Source organism: Sapajus apella, unplaced genomic scaffold, assembly GCF_009761245.1.
Source record: "Sapajus apella isolate SASKATOON/1434 unplaced genomic scaffold, GSC_monkey_1.0 scaffold4, whole genome shotgun sequence".
In the NCBI taxonomy this organism is placed as follows: domain Eukaryota; kingdom Metazoa; phylum Chordata; class Mammalia; order Primates; family Cebidae; genus Sapajus; species Sapajus apella.
In genome coordinates, this window is record NW_022436944.1 from 389,777 (window position 1) to 408,959 (window position 19,183).

General features: G+C 44.7%; 1 protein-coding gene across 1 annotated transcript in view; it reads left to right on the forward strand.

Annotated features, from left to right (window-relative positions):
• The window catches only part of SLC7A14 (solute carrier family 7 member 14), a 122,805-nt gene that overhangs the window by 81,615 nt on the left and 22,007 nt on the right, over positions 1–19,183 (forward strand). Inside the window, exons 4-6 of the mRNA XM_032260568.1 lie at positions 1,690–1,907; positions 14,685–14,831; positions 17,524–17,732. Of these exons, the coding sequence (XP_032116459.1) occupies positions 1,690–1,907; positions 14,685–14,831; positions 17,524–17,732 (574 nt within the window). The remainder of the gene's footprint in view (positions 1–1,689; positions 1,908–14,684; positions 14,832–17,523; positions 17,733–19,183) is intronic.

The window sequence follows — 19,183 nt, forward strand, 5'->3', positions numbered from 1 at the left end:
AATATTCTACAATGGGACAAAGGACTAAATAAATTGCAGATAAATATTATATAGCTAGCAGTTAAAAGGATGATTAGGAAAAGTTGTAATAACATAAGGTTTTAATGTAATATCATACGTCAAAGAACACAAACCATACATCCACATGTCAATAGCTATATAAAAATAAAACCAATGCAGGAAAAAAAGAATTTTAAGCAATTTCTCCAGTGGTTTCATCAGATTTTTTCCAAATTTCAAATGAAAAAAAAAATTAAGGAACAAAATGGATTCCAGCCTAGAAGAGGTCAGGAAGGGGTAATATAATAGCGAATGCTAAACCGTCAGAAGCTCATGTAACAAATACCATGAGACCTCAGGCTCTATCCATCATTTGCCACCCACTCTCCATTTTTTTTTTTTTTTTTTTTTTGAGACAGAGTCTTGCTCTGTCATCCAGTCTGGAGTGCAATGGCGTGATCTTGGCTCACTGCAAGCTCCACCTCCCAGGTTCAAGTGATTCTCCTGCCTCAGACTCCTGAGTAGCCGAGATTACAGGTGTGTGCCACCATACCCAGCTAATTTTTATATTTTTAGTAGAGAAGGGGTTTCACCATGTTAGTCAGGCTGGTCTTGAACCCCGGACCTTGTGATCTGCCCACCTCGACCTCCTAAAGTGCTGACATTACAGGCGTAAGCCACCGTGCCTGGCCACTCTCCATCTTGCCTGATAAACTCACATTTAAGGAAAGCCAAACAATAGTTGAGGAAGCTCTGGATCTTGCTTCAGAGGAATGATTCTGCGGCTGTGTCAAGTCATCTGACTTCAATGTTCCTATCTCAGAAGAACTGACAAAAATGCTGAGCACCTAGGTACCATGACAAGATAAAAATATAAAGAACAAACCTGGTCAGTGTACTGATTGCATAGAATTTTAGGTCTAAAAGAGTCCTGCAAAATCAGGTCATTCATGTCCTTTGCTTTACAAATGAGGTCCAGAGAGATGAGGCAACCTTGCCCAAGGCCACACATCTGGCTACGGGCAAAAGTACAGCTGAAATCCAGGACCCCTGACAGCTGAGGCAGTGCCTTTTCCACTCTATAGAGGGCAGGACTCCACTGGCCATTGGGCAAAACCAAGCAGGCAGCGCATGGTTATTTTTTTCTCTACAACCACATATATACAAAAGAACAGAAAACCCCTCTTGCCCTCGTTTTCAAAGACACACATTCTTAAATTTGCTGATAAAGAAAAGGTTTGGGAATGGGATGGAAATTTTGCAGACTATAAAATTAACCATAATGAAGCTAAAAACAATTTTCAAATAACATGTTAGACCTAAATATACATCCCAAATATCCCAGGACAGTTCCTACTTCAAATATTCTGTGCCATGGTTCCATAGGTGCTGTTGTAATTGTCACACCACATAGCCCAAGTTTTGGTCCATGATATCAGGTCATCTTACCTGTCTACCAAATACTGCTCATTTGTAAATAGACACTTGTATCTACTTGTGGATGTGTAGGTGTGCGTGCGCGTGCGCACACACACACACACACACACACACACACACACACACACGAGTTCCTTTTACAGACTTACTGCCCTTCTTAAAGCTGAGTGCAGATGCACTGGGGTAGGACCAGGAGTTTGCACGGCCCTTTCTTCTCCCTAGACAATGTCAAATCATGTCTTTCCTCTCTAGGGAAAGGTGAAGAATCATACCCAGACCTTCTGGCTCTGTTGATCGCGGTCATCGTGACCATCATTGTTGCTCTGGGGGTGAAGAATTCCATAGGCTTCAACAATGTCCTCAACGTGCTGAACCTGGCAGTGTGGGTGTTCATCATGATTGCAGGCCTCTTCTTTATCAATGGAAAATACTGGGCGGAGGGCCAGTTCTTGCCCCACGGCTGGTCAGGGGTAAGTTTGTTCCAAATACCTGGTGTGCCGGTCATATACACTCTGCCTTCTACCCTGAAGCCAGCCTAAGACATATTTTCAAGAAAATGCTGTTCTGTTCCATAATTACCATAGCACCCTCATTATCACCTTTTGATCTGAATTTAGTTGGAATATCCTGAAGAAGTGGTTCTTATTTTTTTATTTGTTTCACCAGCATTTGTTAAGATCCTATTTTATGCAAATAACAATAATAGACTCAATGTTTCGGCCACCTGCAATTGCCTAAAATTGTGCTAGGTAGCTTTGCATGTACTATCTCATTTAATTATCCTGATAATCTTGTGAGGAAGATATTTACATTCTAGTCTTAAAGACGAATAATACTCCCATTCAGAGAGTTCAAATGGCTCGCTGTTGAACACACAATGTCAGTGGCAGAACCCAGTCAGCCAGGACTGCCTGACTCCAAAGTCTGTAGAAGAACAGCTCAGTTCTATAGAATCATCTCTACAATCTCCTAAGAGAGAGCAACATGAACATAAATAGACAAGGCAATAAAGGAGACCAGGGAAAGGGGACAGTAGGGAAGGAATGAGTTTTGCCTGGGTATGAAACTAGGAAAATAACAGTTTTTAATTCCAATGTAGGCATTTGACTCTAGGAGGAGAGTCCCACTGGGGTCTGACGACAGCTGAGCTGGCCTCATGGAGGGCTGTGCTATAAATCCCGTTCCAAAGGCATAGTTCATGACAGACGGGTCTACCTGGTGTGGTCTAGGGGTTAGCCAGAGGGTGGGCTGGACCAAAAGGACATTTTCAGATCTCATTCCATGATCTGGCTAGTGAGGTTTATGCTAGAGAAAAATAGGAAGGTCAGAGTGGCAAATTCTTTATACTGACAAGTGGTTCTCGGTTGTACCTGGTTTCTTTCTCTAGGATGACTAAAAATACTTATGTTGTGGATTTATTGCTGAAATTCACTAGCCCATCTTTTTTTTCATGGTAGAACATAAATCAGAGAATTCTGAGTTGTCAGCAACCTTAGAGGTTGCCTGGTCCTATCCATTCATTGAACAGATGAACAACCTAAGGTGGAGAGAGGTAAGTCTGCCTGGGACTGACAGCAGAAAGCAAGCGCCGGATTCCACCTACTTTGCTTTTGTAGCATTTGCTTAGACTGGTTTTTCTCCAACATGTCCAGGGATCAGAAATGTTTCTTGGAGAACACTCAAAACCACTTCTGTTTATTCTGAACCATGCTATGCCATTCAATGCAGAGAAATAAGCAAAGAAGCAATTTAAGCCAAGATTCCTAGTCTTCTGCTTATCTGTAAGAATTCAACAGAACTACAAAGTTCATTCCTCCGCTTTGAAATGAATAATACTGAAACTACTTAAATCCAAAAGAAGAGACAAAGAAACACTGTTGGCCCCATTCTGAATCCCCAAATCTATATTATCTTATGATACAAACTGTTCCTTTCCTATCATATAAGAGAAACAATAAATTACAAGAGTGAAAAGGAATGTTTTCCTGTAATTCTATTGCTTTTGTTTTGTTTTTTGTTTTGTTTTGTTTTTTTTCAGCGCTGAGGTTTTATTTTGGACCAAAAAAAAAAAAAACAGCAATTGAATTGTTTTGCAGCTGGACGTATGGGCAAGGGGGATTCCCAAGCAGTAAACTCCCCTGCGCCTGGGCTGAGGGCTACAGCTGAGCCTCAGGTGGGTCTCCGGTTCCCTGTGCTCCCCTGCACAGCTGCCTCCCTCCCGGGCTCTGGGGCAGCCGGAGGAGGGGCAGCCTGGGAGGCACTGCCGCAGCTGTTCACTTGAGCAGGACGTCAGAGGATTGAGACACCGACTTCCCATCACGGGTCTCGAACTTCTTCACAACCGCGGCCCTGGTGGAGCTGGCACGGCTGAAGGAGCTGGAGCCCGCGCCAGAGCCAAAGCTGGAGCCCAGGCCGTAGCCGAGGCCGGGGCTTGGGAGGCCCCCGGAGGCCGAGCTCAGACCACACGCACAGCCGCTGGGGGTCTCCGTGTGGCTGCTCGTGTTCTGCACCCCAGACTCCAGCCGGCCCTCGTCGCCGTCCAGCAGCTTCCTATAGGTGGCCATCTCCATGTCCAGGGCCAGCCTGACGTTCATGAGCTCCTGGTGTTCACGCAGCTGCCGCCGTGTCCTGCTTGGCCCGCTGCAGGGCGGCCTTCGGCTCGGACAGCTCGGCGTTGGCATCCTTGACGGCCAGCTGCCCACGCTGCTCGGCATCCGCGATGGCGGCCTCCAGGGAAGCCCTCTGGCCTCTGAGGCCCTCAGTCTCCGCCTGGAGCCGCTGACGTTCCGTTCACCCCGCAGGTCTCAGTCGTTGTGCGCCGCAGGCCATCCCCGGGCTTCCCAGCCTGCGCCTGCAGCTCCTCATACTCGGTCTGGCGCGTGCTTTCAGCCTCAGCCCGGCCGCCGTAGGCGATCTCCTCGGCCGGCGCCTTCGCCTCAGCGATGAGGCTGCCCGTGTCCGGGAGCGGCTGCTGTCCATGGACAGCACCACAGACGTGTCTGAGCTCTGGGGCTGCAGCTCCCGGATCCCTTCGTCGTACAGCAGCCCGAGGACGTGGATCTGGTCAGTCAGCCCTCCCAGGCGGGACTGCAGCTTCATCCACATCCTTCTTGATGAGGAGGACAGATTCATTCATCTCTGTAAGCTTATTGATCTCATCCTCATACTTGTTCTTGAAGTCCTGCACCAGCGACTGCATGTTGCCAAGCTCCGCCTCCAGTTTCTCCTGGCCCAGAGCCTCCAGCTGCCGCCTAAGGTTGTTGATGTAGCTCTGGAACATGTTCCATGCTGCTCTGAGCCGTCTTCTGCTGCGGCAGGAGGCTCCAGTTGCTCTCCAGCATCTTGTTCTGCTGCTCCAGGAACCATATCTTGTTGATGAAGGAGCAAACTTATTGAGGGTCTTGATCTGCTCCCTCTCCTGGGTGCACACGGCCTGGATGTTGCGGTCCACCTCCAGGTTAAGGGGGCTTAGCAGGCTCTGGTTGACCATGACGGCGGTGATGCCTCCCATGAAGCTGGGCCTCCCATGATGCAAGCCACCCCGGAAACTGCTGCATTCCCACTCAGGAGAAGCTCAAGGAACTGATGCAGGCACTAGGCCCACTGGTGTAGGGGCGGCTGCTGAAGGCCCAAGGGCCAGAGGTGATCACCTTATAGGACTCTGGGTCACCGTGACGAACATGGTGGAGGCAGAAGTGGAGGCAGGCAGGCTGAACCAGCCGGAAATTCCAGAAGAAACAGAGAAGCTGCTTCTTAGTCCTCAGTTTTATTTTCACTGTAGCAGGAAAGTGTTCTCACCATTTTCTTAACAATGTAAGAAATTATTAGGTCATGGACTTACTGTAAGACTTTGGCCATCAATTAATTTCTGTGCTTTCAGTTTTTCCCATCTATTAAGTGGCAAAATTAATTGCACCACGTTTGCAAAAAAATAGCAAAATCTTGGATGTTTTTATGTGCAGCTTGTTATGGTTGGCAATAGTTAAAACTACACAAGGGGCCAGGTGTGGTGACTCACATCTGTAATCCCAGCACCTTGGGGGCTGAGGTGGACAGAGCACTAGGTCAGGAGTTCAAGACCAGCCTGGCCAATATGGTGAAACCCCATCTCTACTAAAAATACAAAAAACTAGCTGGGCGTGATGGCGTGCACCTGTAGTCCCAACTACTTGGGAGGCTGAGGCAGGAGAATCACTTGAACCCAGGAGGTGGAGGTTGCAGTGAGCCAAAATTGCACCACTGCACTCCAGCCTGGGCAATAGAGGGAGACTCTGTCTCAAAAAAACTACACCAGGCAGGAGCTAGTATTTATTGACTACCTGTTGGGTTCCAGTCATTGTATTCCATGAATAACATCTCTCTTACAACAAAACTTTAAAGCAGGTGCTGTTATTCCTAACTTAAAAGTGGAGAATCCTCACAGAAGCTGGGAAACTGACCTTACCTCACTTAGCTAGTCAACTCCAGGGCTGAGGTTCCTGCCCAGATCTGTGTGACTCCAAAGCCCTTTCTACCAATAGAGTACCTTGTGTATTATGATCATTCTCTCTGAGCCTTCTTTAGTAAGTAGTAAGGTAATAAATCTCACATGTTATATTTCCTTTAAATTTTCATGAAGTCATAGAATCTTGGAAGAACATTAAGGGATAGTCGTCTCTTTTTTTGTCTTCAGATGGAATATAGTTTAACTGACCCAGGCTGAATACACAATGTTTATGAAGACATCCTGTCAGTGCAATTCTAAAACTCTTCTTAATTACTTGGTCGATATTTAATTTTCAAAATCCTCCTATTAGCTCACCCAAATGGCATACACTCTAGTTTAGGCCCCACTTAAAGACTGGAAAGAGTTAATATCCTCTATATAAATGTTATTTATCCACTCTGAAGAAGATGGGGGCACATTTTAGCATTCCTTTATCCTTTTGATGGTCTCCCTTTCCTTCTCAGGGGCACAACAGCCTTCCTCAGTTAGGAGCCTGCCTCATCAAGGAAGAAGCTAATCAAGGCAACCTTGGGGTACCCCACTTATATACCCTGGCTTCTCACTAACTTTCCTAAGAGATCAGAAGTCGGGCATAAGAAGGAAATGAAGGATGCTTTTCCTAACATTCAACATTTCCTTTGTGACAAACTCTTTCATGCACACTTTTAATCTTCACAGCAGCCCTACAAAATAAGTACAGAGATTTTCACTTTTACATGCAAATAACTGATGCTTAGAAAAGTTAAAGTCACAGATTTAGATGGTAAGTAATAGAGCTGAAATTCGATCCCACTCCTGGATGGGCTAAAGTGCTTATTTTCCCCACTGCCTCCTGGGTTTGGGGCCATGGAACCGGTTAAGTTTTTTTTGCACTTCTGTTACTGTCCTCATTTCAGTCCAAGCCTACTACCTTGAGTAGTTTTGTCATTGGCCAAGAAAAAAGTTTGGCTGGGATTTTGAATGTTTTGCCACAATTCCATTATCCCTAAAGGAAACTCAGGGATGATGTATATCCTAGTGAATGTGCCTAAAAGTATCATCTGAGAACAAAGAACAGCCCAATGTGAAGATGGTGCTGATTCATCCTCTCTGCCCTCTGCCTGGCCTTGGATTTCTACGTAGTATATTTCCTTCCTGGAGAATGGACCTGGACTTGTTATTTCTCAACTTCAGTTTCAGGTCACTTTTCCAAAGTCCAGCAAAGTCACTTTGAATTTAGATCCTATTTTTAAGGTCTGACACTGTCTCATGAGCATGTCATACATCAAGGTAATACACACATTCTTCACTCTGTTACCTACCAATTGTCTACAAAAGTGTGTTGCCTAGTTGACAGATTCCTGAAGTTCCCCACTCCTTAGAAAAGCCCTTACCTCTACCCCTGACTAGGGGACTAGTGCAGAGGTCCAACCCACTTTATTCTTCAATTGCTTTAGGTAGGATGGAATGGGGAAAACCATTGTGTAGGAGATGATTTATAAGAATAGCATTACATGACTTTCCACACAATTCTCAAGGACTTTCAAAGAGTTAATGAACAATCCATTCTCTAACCATGGACCCCTCATAAACCTACTCTTTCCCCTGCTCCAAACACTTCCTTCCAAAGAAAATAGCTTAAGGAATGGTTTACTCACTTACAGGTTCTGGGTCAACTGCTTCTTTGGTCTTGAAGAGTTTAAGAACAACAAACATTTTTCCCTATATCAAGTAACTCTGGCCTTCAGCTGAACCCCTGCTTCCATCTGCAATTCTTCAGCCCTTGAACATTGTTGGATGTGTGTTCCCTTCATGTTATTTGTTCTTGATACTATCTTATGGTTTTTCTTTAAGTAAATAAGACACTCTACCAGCACAAATAGCTCTCAGGAAAATAGTCCATAGCAATCATTTGTGGGGAATTCTGACAGCCTCCAAACAAAGGAAAAGTTTGTCATGTTCTCCACATCTGAATCCATTTGTAGGAACATATTAGCACATTCCACTGTCACTGAGGACAGCCTGCTAATAGAGCTGGGGCATGAGGGTGGTAGAAAATGCTATGAAAAGATGGAATTTTGTCTTGTTGCCTAGAGAGTGAATAATATAAAGGTGTCTAATTATCTCCCAGGCATCCGGCAGACTGGCCAAGGCAGAATGTGTGAAGGCTGCCTCATCTGAATGCCTCTCAAATATCAGCAAAGTGCAGGGGGCCAGTTTTTAGGGACCCCGTACACTGAGTAGCAGGCCACTAACAGCATTACTTTTGACAACTAATTAAGCAGAAGCCCTCCAGCAACAAAGGCACATGCTGCTTCACCACAACGCCACTCTAGCGGGATGAACTCTGTTCTGGATCAGCTGGCTGAGTTTTTACACCAGGTTTACTTCAAACAGCAATCTCAGCTATATCATCAAATTAAAAGATCAATATTTTTTTTTTCTGAGACAGAGCCTCACTCTGTCACCCAAGCTGGAGTGCAGTGGCACGATCACAGCTCACTGTAGCCTCAACCTCCCGGGCTCAAGCAATCTTCCCACCTCAGCCTCCCAAGTAACTGGAACTACAGGTGCACACAACCACACCCAGCTAATTTTTTTCAATACTATTTTTCAATTTTGCAAAATATTAAAGCAAAGAGGATAACATACCAATAAACCCACAAATACGCATCAACACAAACACACATTCACACATTTCACCCATCAATTTTATTCACAGATGCTTACCCCTAGGTACTACACACATGCTTTTATGCATGGAAGTCTATCCTAATTATAAACACCAGTGGTCAGATCTGAGATCTAGACAGAGTGATGTGGAAAACAGTTTCAGTAGTTATTCGGGTAGAGACACCCATACACAGTTTCATTTCATGAGTCTTTGTATTTACCAATCAGGGACCATTTACTTGCAGGGAAGAAAAGCTCATTCAAACTAATTCAAGTGAAAAGATGACCCTTTTTACTAATTTTATTATCTTCAATAACCTGTTTATCTTGTCTATGTCTTGTTAGGCCAAGTTCAGTTTGACCTTGGTAGGTGTGCTGGTCTTTCTTCTCCATTTGCCTCCACTCCCCAGGCCTATTCTCCACACTTCACGCCCTGTTTTCTGCTCCAGGTTGCATCTTGCTGGTTGCTTCCTACTGAATGTAGCCAATGGAAAATATTATCAGATCAGAAGGTGAGAAGAAAGCAAGGCCGGAGTATTTCTTCCTTGCTGCCTCCCAGCCTTGGCACCACACAGGCTGTGCCTCCACAAAGGCAGCTTCTTCTAGGACTCTCTGCCCCATACCTCCAGCTCCCACCAAACTCCAGGACACCATTCCACCCCCTACTTTCAGGCCTCGGATGACAGCTTCTTACTGTTGCTAGTCTCTGATGCCTCAACATCCCCATTCAGTTCTCTCAACCCTACCTAAATACTGCCCAGACCTGCCTATAGTCCCGCATTGAAATTATTTTATTTTAATCATCTGAGTTATTAATAAATTATTTTAACTGCTTAATGTGGGAGAACCTCTGCATGCCCTGCCTTTGATCTGTCCAGTCTTTCTTCAACTGTGCTGACTTTCTAGTTCTACATATGCAAATACTGGCTAAGAGACATCCTCTTTGCAAGTGTACTTCCTCTCTTCCCTACTTGATCATAGTTAACCTTCTGATAGCTAATCATTATCAGCAACTGCCATCCCTTCTTTCATTCATTTAGAGGAAAGTAGCATTTGTGTTTTGTGAATAATATAGATGCTTGTTAATCTTGTTCAGTTTGTCACCATAGTCAAGTTTGCATTTGGGATATTGCAGTATCCTCTCGGCTCAGTCTCCGTAATATCAAGCTGGGTACTTTATGCTCATGACTGTGTCCCCATCACCAAGCACAGTGCCTGGCACATGGTAGCACTTAGTATACACAAGTCAAGTTTTAAAAGGAGTAAGGGGAGAGAGTAGAAGGAGGAGAGAAGAAGAAAGAGGAAGAGTTTGTCCCCCTGAGTGTCAACTGCTCTAGAAAAACTTAGAACTGTAATAATAATACTGGTGGTAAGAGCTAATATTTTTGGAGCACCTACCATATTCTAGGACTGCAGTTTACTATATTATCTCATTTTATCCTTGTAACAACACTATGAGCTAAGTGCTATTATTATCTCCATGTACGTAAGAATGAAACTTGGGCTCCAAGAGGTTAAGAACTTATTCTAAATCACCAAGCTAGTATGTGGCAGAATCAACCTAGGCCTGACAGTCTACAAAGTCGATGCTCCAAACCAAAGCCAATCGCACCCATATGCGTGGCTGTAGGATTTCCGCTGAATCCTACAGTGGACATTGCATCTACTCCAACTGCTGATACTTCACATTTTTGAAGGTGTCCTCTGCATCTTCCACTGAGCCTTCTGCTCTTCAAGTTGAACATTCCCAAGTCCCCAGCTCTTCCTTACATGGCATGGTTCACAAATCGCTCACCTTTTTCTAGGATTGCTTTGCCCAAATTTATGTGGTGGTTGTGCCAGGTCACTAAATGATTTACAAGAGGAGTGTATGTGTGCATGTATATGTGTGTATATGTGTTTGCATGTGTATGTGTATGCGTGGTTGTATGTATACAGATATGTGTCTGTGTGTGTAGAAGGGAAGAATAAATGTTAAAGGAAGACAAAGCAGGACCTGTTTCCTGTCTGTTTCCTTTTTATTTTTGTGGGTACTGAGTAGGTATATATTTATGGGGTACATGAGATGTTTTGATGCAGGCATGCACTGGGAAATAGGCACATCATGGAGAATGGGTTGTCCATTCCCTCAAACATTTATCCTTTGAGTTACAAATAATCCAATTACACACTTTATTTTAAAATGTACAATTATTATTGACTCTAGTCACCTCGTTGTGTTATCTAATAGTAGGTCTTACTCATTCCTTCTACTTTTTTTGTACCCATTAACCATCTTCACCTCCCCTCACCAGCTCCCAACTATCCTTCCCAGCCTCTGTGTCCATGAGTTCAATTGTTTTTATTTTTAGATCCCACAAATAAGTGAGAACATGCAATGTTTGTCTTTCCATGCCTGGCTTATTTTGCTTAACATAATGACCTTCAGTTCCATCCACATTGTCGGAAATGACTGGATCTCATTCTTTTTTATGGCTGCATAGTACTCAATTGTGTATATGTCCCATATTTTTTTTTTTATCATTCATCTGTTGATGGACACCTAGGTTGCTTCCAAACCTTAGCTATTGTAAACAGTGCTGCAAAAAACATAGGAATGCAGATATCTCTTCAATATACTGATTTCCTTTCTTTTGGGTATATACTCAGCAGTGGGATTGCTGGATCATGTGGTAGCTCTATTTTTAGTTTTTTGAGGAACCTCTAAACTTCTCCATAGAGGTTGTACTGATTTACTTCCCAAGAACAGTGTACAAAGGTTCCCTTTTCTCTACATCCCTGCCAGCATTATTATTGCCTGTCTTTTGGATATAAACCATTTTAAGTGAGGTAAGGTAATATCTGATTGTAGTTTTTATTTTCATCTACCTGAAGATCAGTGATATTGAGCACCTTTTCATATGTCTGTTTGCCATCAGTATGTGTTCTTTTGAAAAATGTCTATTCAAATCCTTTGCCCAATTTTAGATCAGATTATTAGATATTTTTCCTAGAGAGTTGTTTGAGCCCCTTGTATATTCTGGTTATTAATCCCTTGTCAGATGGGTAGTTTACAAATATTTTCTTCTATTCTGTGGGTCATCTCGTCACTTTGTTAATTGTATCCTTGGCCATGCAGAAGCTTTTTAACTTGGTGTGATCTCATGTGTCCATTTTTGCTTTGGTTGCCTGTGCTTGTGGGGTATTGCTCAAGAAATTTTTGCCCAGACCAATGTTTTGGAGATTTTCCAAACATCTTTCCAAACATCCCATAGGGGTAGTCTTACAGCCTCTGATTGCGGTTGAAAACATTGGACGAAAACAAAGTACCAAAAGGTAAATGAGTTCCCTAAGTCATAGAGATAGCCAATATATCGATTTACTTATAACCCCATTTGTTTCCACAAAGGACTCGAATGTGTAGAATAACGCTGTTTTTATTGGGTTGCCTGTGCTTACGGGGTATTGCTCAAGAAATATTTGCCCAGACCAATGTCTTGAAGATTTTCCTCAATGTTTTCTTGTAGTAGTTTCACAGTTTGAGACTTAGATTTAAGTCTTCAGTCCATTTTGATCTGATTTTTGTATATGATGAGAGGTAGGAGTCTAGTTTCACCCTTCTGCATATAGTTATCCAGTTTTCCCAGCACCCTTTATTGAACAGACTGTCTTTTCCCCAGTGCATGTTTTTGGCACCTTTGTCAAAAGTGAAGGACCTGTCTTAAAGTGAGGCTTTCCTTGATCAGGACTACTTAGTGAGCCTGCAGTCTAGCATTGAAGTCCAGTAATATTTCCTATATAAGTGAAAACAAACACATTCCCAAGCCTTGAACATCCATGTATGATGAAGTGAGATCTATTTTCTCTCCTCGTCTGGAGGCCTAAGACATTTTCCATACCTTATACGAAAAATTTCGCTGTAGGGAAAGCAGGAGCTCTCTTCTCTCCTGGAAGGTAGCTATCTAGAGATGAAACCGCTTATGTCTGAAAAGTTCTTTCTATTAGAACAGACCAGTAGTTAAATTTTCTTGTGCCATGGACCACTTGGATGTCTGATGAAACCTATGGATCCCTTATGAGAATTGTGTTTTTAAATGAATAACCTAATTACATAGAATTTCAAAGGAAATCCATTATATTGAAATGTAGAAATAAGTATTTTTAAATCATAATCTAGTAACAATGTGCTTCTCTATTAGGGATTTATATGTTAATATATATGTCTAACAACTATCATATTAAAGTAGTAATAAGCATAAGTGATATTTCAAGATCTCTGTAACAACTCTCATATGAAATGAAAGTATCTGATTGCTATTAGTGACACAGGCACAGGTATTGTTAGTTTGTCACCTACATTCATAACTGAAAGAAATGCTAATTCAACTAGAAGGCAGTGAAAAAACATATGTAATTCTTTCTCAGCAAAATTCATAGATGCCCTGAATTCCATAGATGCCCACAGGATAAGAACCACCAGAATAGAGGGTTGAAACATTAGAATCCTAGCTGAGAGAAACTGTAGGAAACACCAGCTCATTTTACAGATGAGCAAAGTTTGCTTCTGAAGGTTTTTTTGTTTTTTGTTTTTTGGTTTTTGGTTTTTTTTTGAGACGGAGTTTCGCTTTTGTTACCCAGGCTGGAGTGCAATGGCGCAATCTCAGCTCACCGCAACCTCCGTCTCCTGGGTTCAGGCAGTTCTCCTGCCTCAGCCTCCTGAGTAGCTGGGATTACAGGCACGTGCCACCATGCCCAGCTAATTTTTTGTATTTTTAGTAGAGACGGGGTTTCACCATGTTGACCAGGATGGTCTCAATCTCTTGACCTCGTGATCCACCCGCCTCGGCCTCCCAAAGTGCTGGGATTACAGGCTTGAGCCACTGTGCCCGGCCTGCTTCTGAAGGTTTAAGAAGATCTTTGATTTTGTGATGTACCTCACAGGTTCTAGTATTTCATATTTTGTCTTATCGAGAAGTCAGTGGGGGAAAGTAAGAGTGAAAATTTTGGACAAGTTGATTTGGACAGCTTGGCACAATTTGATTTTCATCATTTATAAACTGAATGTGGAGAAAAGAAAAATAAAATGGTCCCATCTACAATGGGTCCCACCTCCTGGACCCCTGGCCAGGGCTTGCATTTTTTTCCCTCACCCCATACACACAATTCCAAAAACATCTCTCACCTTCTAAAAGGACGTCCCTGAGCATTCAAAGAGGTACTTTTTTACTTAAAGCTAACAATGAAAAATACCACAGTGGGGAACCTGCCCTTAAACTTCAATAGATTCTTTCAAAGAAAGTAGCCACTTTGCAATGGAAGATTTTCACTCACATCTTGACATCTTGACATATATAATAAATTCCCAAACACTCCTGAAGCCACGTGAGCTCCTGGCAGACAAACCATCAGCAGATGCAACTGGATACCACCCCCCAGCTTTACTCTGACCTCCTGCCTTGTGCCCAACTAAGTCATTCAAGCCCCCAAAAGGAGCAAAAAATAAACTGTCTTCACTCTGTCTTCCCACTGAAGACAACAGAATATCTGAAGATCTGAAAATCTTTTATATCATTTTAGATCTGGAAGTTACCACGGAGCTGATCTATCAGGGGCCTACTAACGGTAGTTTGGGTAGGATAATTCTTCCTTATGCAGAAGTATCTGAATCCCCTATACTAAGTGTCAGAAGCACCCACCCATGTCTCAATGACAGTCAAAAGTATCTGCTCACCTTTCCAAACATTCCCGAAAAGTAGTCTTATAGCCTATGATTGCAAAAGGTTGAAAACAAAGTACAGAAAGGTGAGTTCCCTAAGACATAAAGATGGACAATATATTGATTTATTTATAACCTCATTTCCACAAAGGACTTCAATGTGTTAAATAACTCTATTTTTATTTGGGCATAATTCTTCTTATCTCTATCTACACATCATAAAAGAACTGCCCACAGCTATACAGCTAGAAAGTAGAGGAGATCAGAACTTGTGCGTTTAGCACAAGTCCCACCATGTTATTCCATCAGCCACTCAGTCCTGTCTCCAAGGCACTGGGCAATTGTAGGTTCCACATTTAAGGCCCTGGTGCCATCCTGACCTTCTGAGTCTGACAAATACCATCATCCACACAGGTGCTGCAAGGAGCAGCAACATGCTTCTATGCTTTCATTGGCTTTGACATCATCGCCACCACTGGAGAGGAAGCCAAGAATCCCAACACGTCCATCCCTTATGCCATCACCGCCTCCCTGGTCATCTGCCTGACAGCCTATGTGTCTGTAAGTACCAAATGCTTGTGTGACCCTCCTCACCATGTGACTCTGGCACCAAGCTCCCTTCTCTATCAGGAAGGAGTCCTTTCCTGTGTCTTCTTGGTATCTGTGTGCCTGTGCCTTTTGCTGCCATAGCCCTATTCCCCACTCCCTATGACAAGAAAAAAATTAGGACTCCAGACTGAAGAACAGGAGAAGCCCCAGACCTTCACTTCAACCTTGGCCTTCACTCCCACCCCTCCATCCACACAAGCTCTTCGTGTCTGCTGCCGCCCCAGGGGCTGGTGTGCAGGGAATGGGCTGCCATCCAAGGAGCTCAGGTCATAGGCTGGCAGTAACGGGTGGGTGTGCGAGCAAAGGCATTGTGGGCCTCTGTGCACATTCCTCAATGCTCTTCTGTCTTCTGGGAGCTTCCCAGCAGCAAAGAGGCAAGGCTCCCTGCACAGCAGAGAGAGAGAATACATTGTCCTCTACAGACTCTTTTCCCCTTAAATCTGGGGAGGAAAGTGCCATTTCTTTCCGGCTGTTGCTCCCGCTTTTTACACCAGCTCAAACTCACCTTTGGGTTTCCCTACCTAGGGGAAGCTCAGTACAAAGAGTTCAGCCTTGTCTTCTTCAGGATCACGCCCCTGAGACACCCCTCATACTCTGATGTTTGCTTTCTCAGTTCCCACCCCAGAATTTCTATCACAGAAATAGCCCAGCTGCATCCAACATCCCCCTCCTGCTCCTGGCAATGGAGAGGGAGAGAATCAGCTCCCAGGCCAATGAGTGTGTGGTTCCACAAACATTCTCAGGTCCTGAGGGGCCCCCTCACTTGGGTCACCACAATTAGGAAAGCGCCAGCAGCGATGACGGAGCCGGGGGTGCTGCCGCTGATCAGCCCTGCTGTTTCTCTTTCCCAAAAAGACATCTTTAGCAACTAGCTAAGAAAGCCACATCTATTGATCATTAAGGCAAGCTGCGAAACAGGATTGTTCTAGAAGCCAGAGGAAAACACAGAGCAAACTTGGGGGTGGTTTACAGACATTCAGTTGACTACCTAGGGGTTTTATGGGTGCCTCAATTATCACCTCCCCCTATACACACACGTGCAAGTGCCTTCACCCTGTCCAGACCCCAATGATCCCTGTGGGCAGAATGTTGAAGGAGTCGCCACGGGGTGGAAGAAACAGCAAGGACACTCTGTGTTTCCCTTTCTACTTTCTACTCCTCCTTCATTCCTGCCCTTCCTCCAGGGGTGGGGCCCTTACAACACACACAATAAAGTCAGTCATCACAGTGCCTCCCTTAGAATCGACCACAGAGTACTTCTATGCATCCACCAACTTTTTATGCATCCTGATCTAACTCAGGAGCCTCAATCCCTCTCTCCTCCAGCCCACCCTGTCCCATCCCCAAAGGGGATATTGCAAGCAGTTATGTTACTGGGAAACATTCTCTTTCATATTGCACAGGCCTTAAACACCCCCTAGGAGCTGTTTGGTATTGTACCGGTCAGCAGGCAGCCCCTTCACCACCATGAGAAGAACGAGGTTGCTGGGCAGTAATGGGACATCATGTCCTCCCTGGTGACCCTTGGCTCTGCTGGAAGATCTTGGCTCCAGAGGAATAGGCAAAGAAATGGCCTACATGTGACCACCCTCTTTCCTTCAGGCTTTGAATTCCTTTCTTGATGCCAATGTGGCCTTCATAGGCCTGGGGGAGCACCACATCTGGCCCAATGACTTGTGGCTCCATTGCCTATGGCCAATTCTGAAGGCAGGGTATTAGGCAGATCAATAATATGTGAAGGGAGCAGATCCTGGGAGCCTCCAGTCAAGTGCTTATCACCTCCTCCAGGCACACGCGTGCCAGTGGCTTTGTCCTCTCCATCCCTGATTTCTCCCCATAGGCAGAGTGTTGAGGGAGCGGCGGTGGGATAGAGGGAACAGCAAAGACACTCTGCTCTCTATTTCCCCTTCTGCTTCTCCCTCGTGTCTCCCTCTTCCCTGGGGGTGGACCCTTGCAGCACGCATAGTAATAATTCCTGATTAAGCAAAGCCACCATTGTCCGACAGCCGTCCAGTCAGTAGGACTTGACTCTGTCCTGATGCTGTAATTTGTTTGTTGACCTGCCTGGCTCCTAGGACTAAGCTAGAGAAAGGAAATAGAAATATGAGTTCTCCTCTGGATCCCAACAGTTAATAGGCCATAGACCTCTTAAGCATTTACCTTTGGAGATTTTATCTCTGGTGTTTCACAGTGAAAGGGAGCACAGATAAGACCCTGTAGTGCCAGAAAGCATAAGAGAAATGAAAGCCTGGCCCAGGTGGGCAGGGTGCCCTGGTCCCTGCCAGGTCCTGGCTGTAGCTCCTTCCTTCTGGAAATACCCGCTGTCCACTGAACTGTCAGCATAGATAGCTCTGCTTTCATGGGGCTGAAATACCTGCCAACTTGCTCCTTAGATATCAAAGGACTGGAGAGATAGAGAGTTTCTGGCCCAGTCCACTAAATTCACATGTGGGGAGAAGATATTGAGAAAGGCCTAGAAGCCAGATGACTGGTCTACAGTAAAGGCACATGCCAGCAAGTGGAGGATCCAAACTGCCATGCTAGCCTCTGCCTCCAGGGGTGGGGCTCTTTCCTCTCCCTTGGGGCCTCCATCCATGCTGTTCTTCCCCTGTACCTCCAGCCCTGTCTTCTTTTGTTTTAACAGGTGAGCATGATCTTAACTCTGATGGTGCCATATTATGCCATTGACACAGAATCCCCACTCATGGAGATGTTTGTGGCTCATGGGTTCTATGCTGCAAAATTCGTAGTGGCCATTGGGTCGGTTGCAGGACTGACAGTCAGCTTGCTGGGCTCCCTCTTCCCCATGCCGAGGGTTATTTATGCCATGGCTGGTGATGGACTCCTTTTCAGGTAAGGGCTACGCTCCGTGAAATTTGTCCTGCTCTGCCACGTCCGTACAGGGAGAATGTCTACACACTGTTAGCCTGACTGTAATTTTGATGTCAGTGCCTTTCACCTGGACTGTGGACCTTGTCATATATCCTGGAGAAAAGTCTGAGTGAACAGAGCTCAGGCCCTGAAACAGCCCCTTAGTTTAACTCTGAGGTCCCTTAATCCAGCACAAGCTGATGTGTGTCCCCCACTTCCCTCCTCCCTCCTGTTGACATTGTATGAAGATTTGTGAAGATGATGAGTGCCAAACTGCTGTACTGAGTGACCCCCAGAAGGAAGAACCCATCCCAGGGACATCTTAGGCCTGCCCTCATATTGAGACCTGGTAACTGCCCCTCTCTCCACAACCCCTCTGAAATTGAAAAAATTCCAACAAAGAGTACATCGGACCCTCTGAACAAATCCTAACAATAGCGGCAACACCAGCTGCCATTCACTGAACATTTGTGTATCCTGGGTGCTGAGTATACAGTATCCCACTTAGTCCTCACAATAACTCTATTTTGCAGACAGAATGTCTACTAGGACTCAGAGTGGTAAAAAAAAAAAAAAAAAAATGCCACAAATCCCTCAGCTACCGAGTGGCAGGTCAGGATTTGATCCCAGAACATCGAACTCCAAAAACCAGACTTTTAACCACACCATTATACTGGCAGTTCTTGCCCCCTACACTGGCCACAAAGTGGCCTATCTGCCCATGGTACAAAAGGGATGCGGCCTCGTCTCTTTGTTTCCAGCCTGAGGGGCCTGCTGAGAAAGCATCCTTCAAGTGCACAAAGCAAGGAGTAAACTTTGGAGGCCAAGGAGCTCTCAGGTGTGCAGAGGGGGCTGGTTCAGGGACTCTGCCTCTGCAGCCATCATCTTCGGACTCATTTCCCCTGCATATCCTCTGAAGCCATCACCAGGTCAGAGCTGATGTGTTTAGGTTGCTGAAGAGATCAAGAAGGGCCTAGGGTGATGGAGGTGTGGCAACTTCACACATCCAAAAGATTTTTCTGCTGTCAAAGAAACTAAGAGGAAAGATACTTAGGCTTTAAGCACATTTCCAGGTTGTGTGAATCATAAAAATATGGGACCAGGAGGACAGAGGAAGGGAAAGGGAGCCTACTGCATGTGCCATTCAGTCGCTTTGTTGTTCCCTTCTTTAGCAGTAACTAGCTGGACTTGAGCCTGTATCTATGAGCACAATTTCTCAATTACTGTGCTATTTTACCAACTAAACCCATGAACTTTCGTTATAGGTGGTGTCTCAAGCTTTGGCATAAATAAGAATCCTCTGGAGGTCTTTTAAAGCAATTTGCTAGGCCTCACCCCCCTATGATTCCAGTATAAAAGGTCTTGGGTGAAACCTGAGAATATACATTTCTTACAAGCTCCATGAGGATGCTAAAATGCTAGTTGACAGGTCA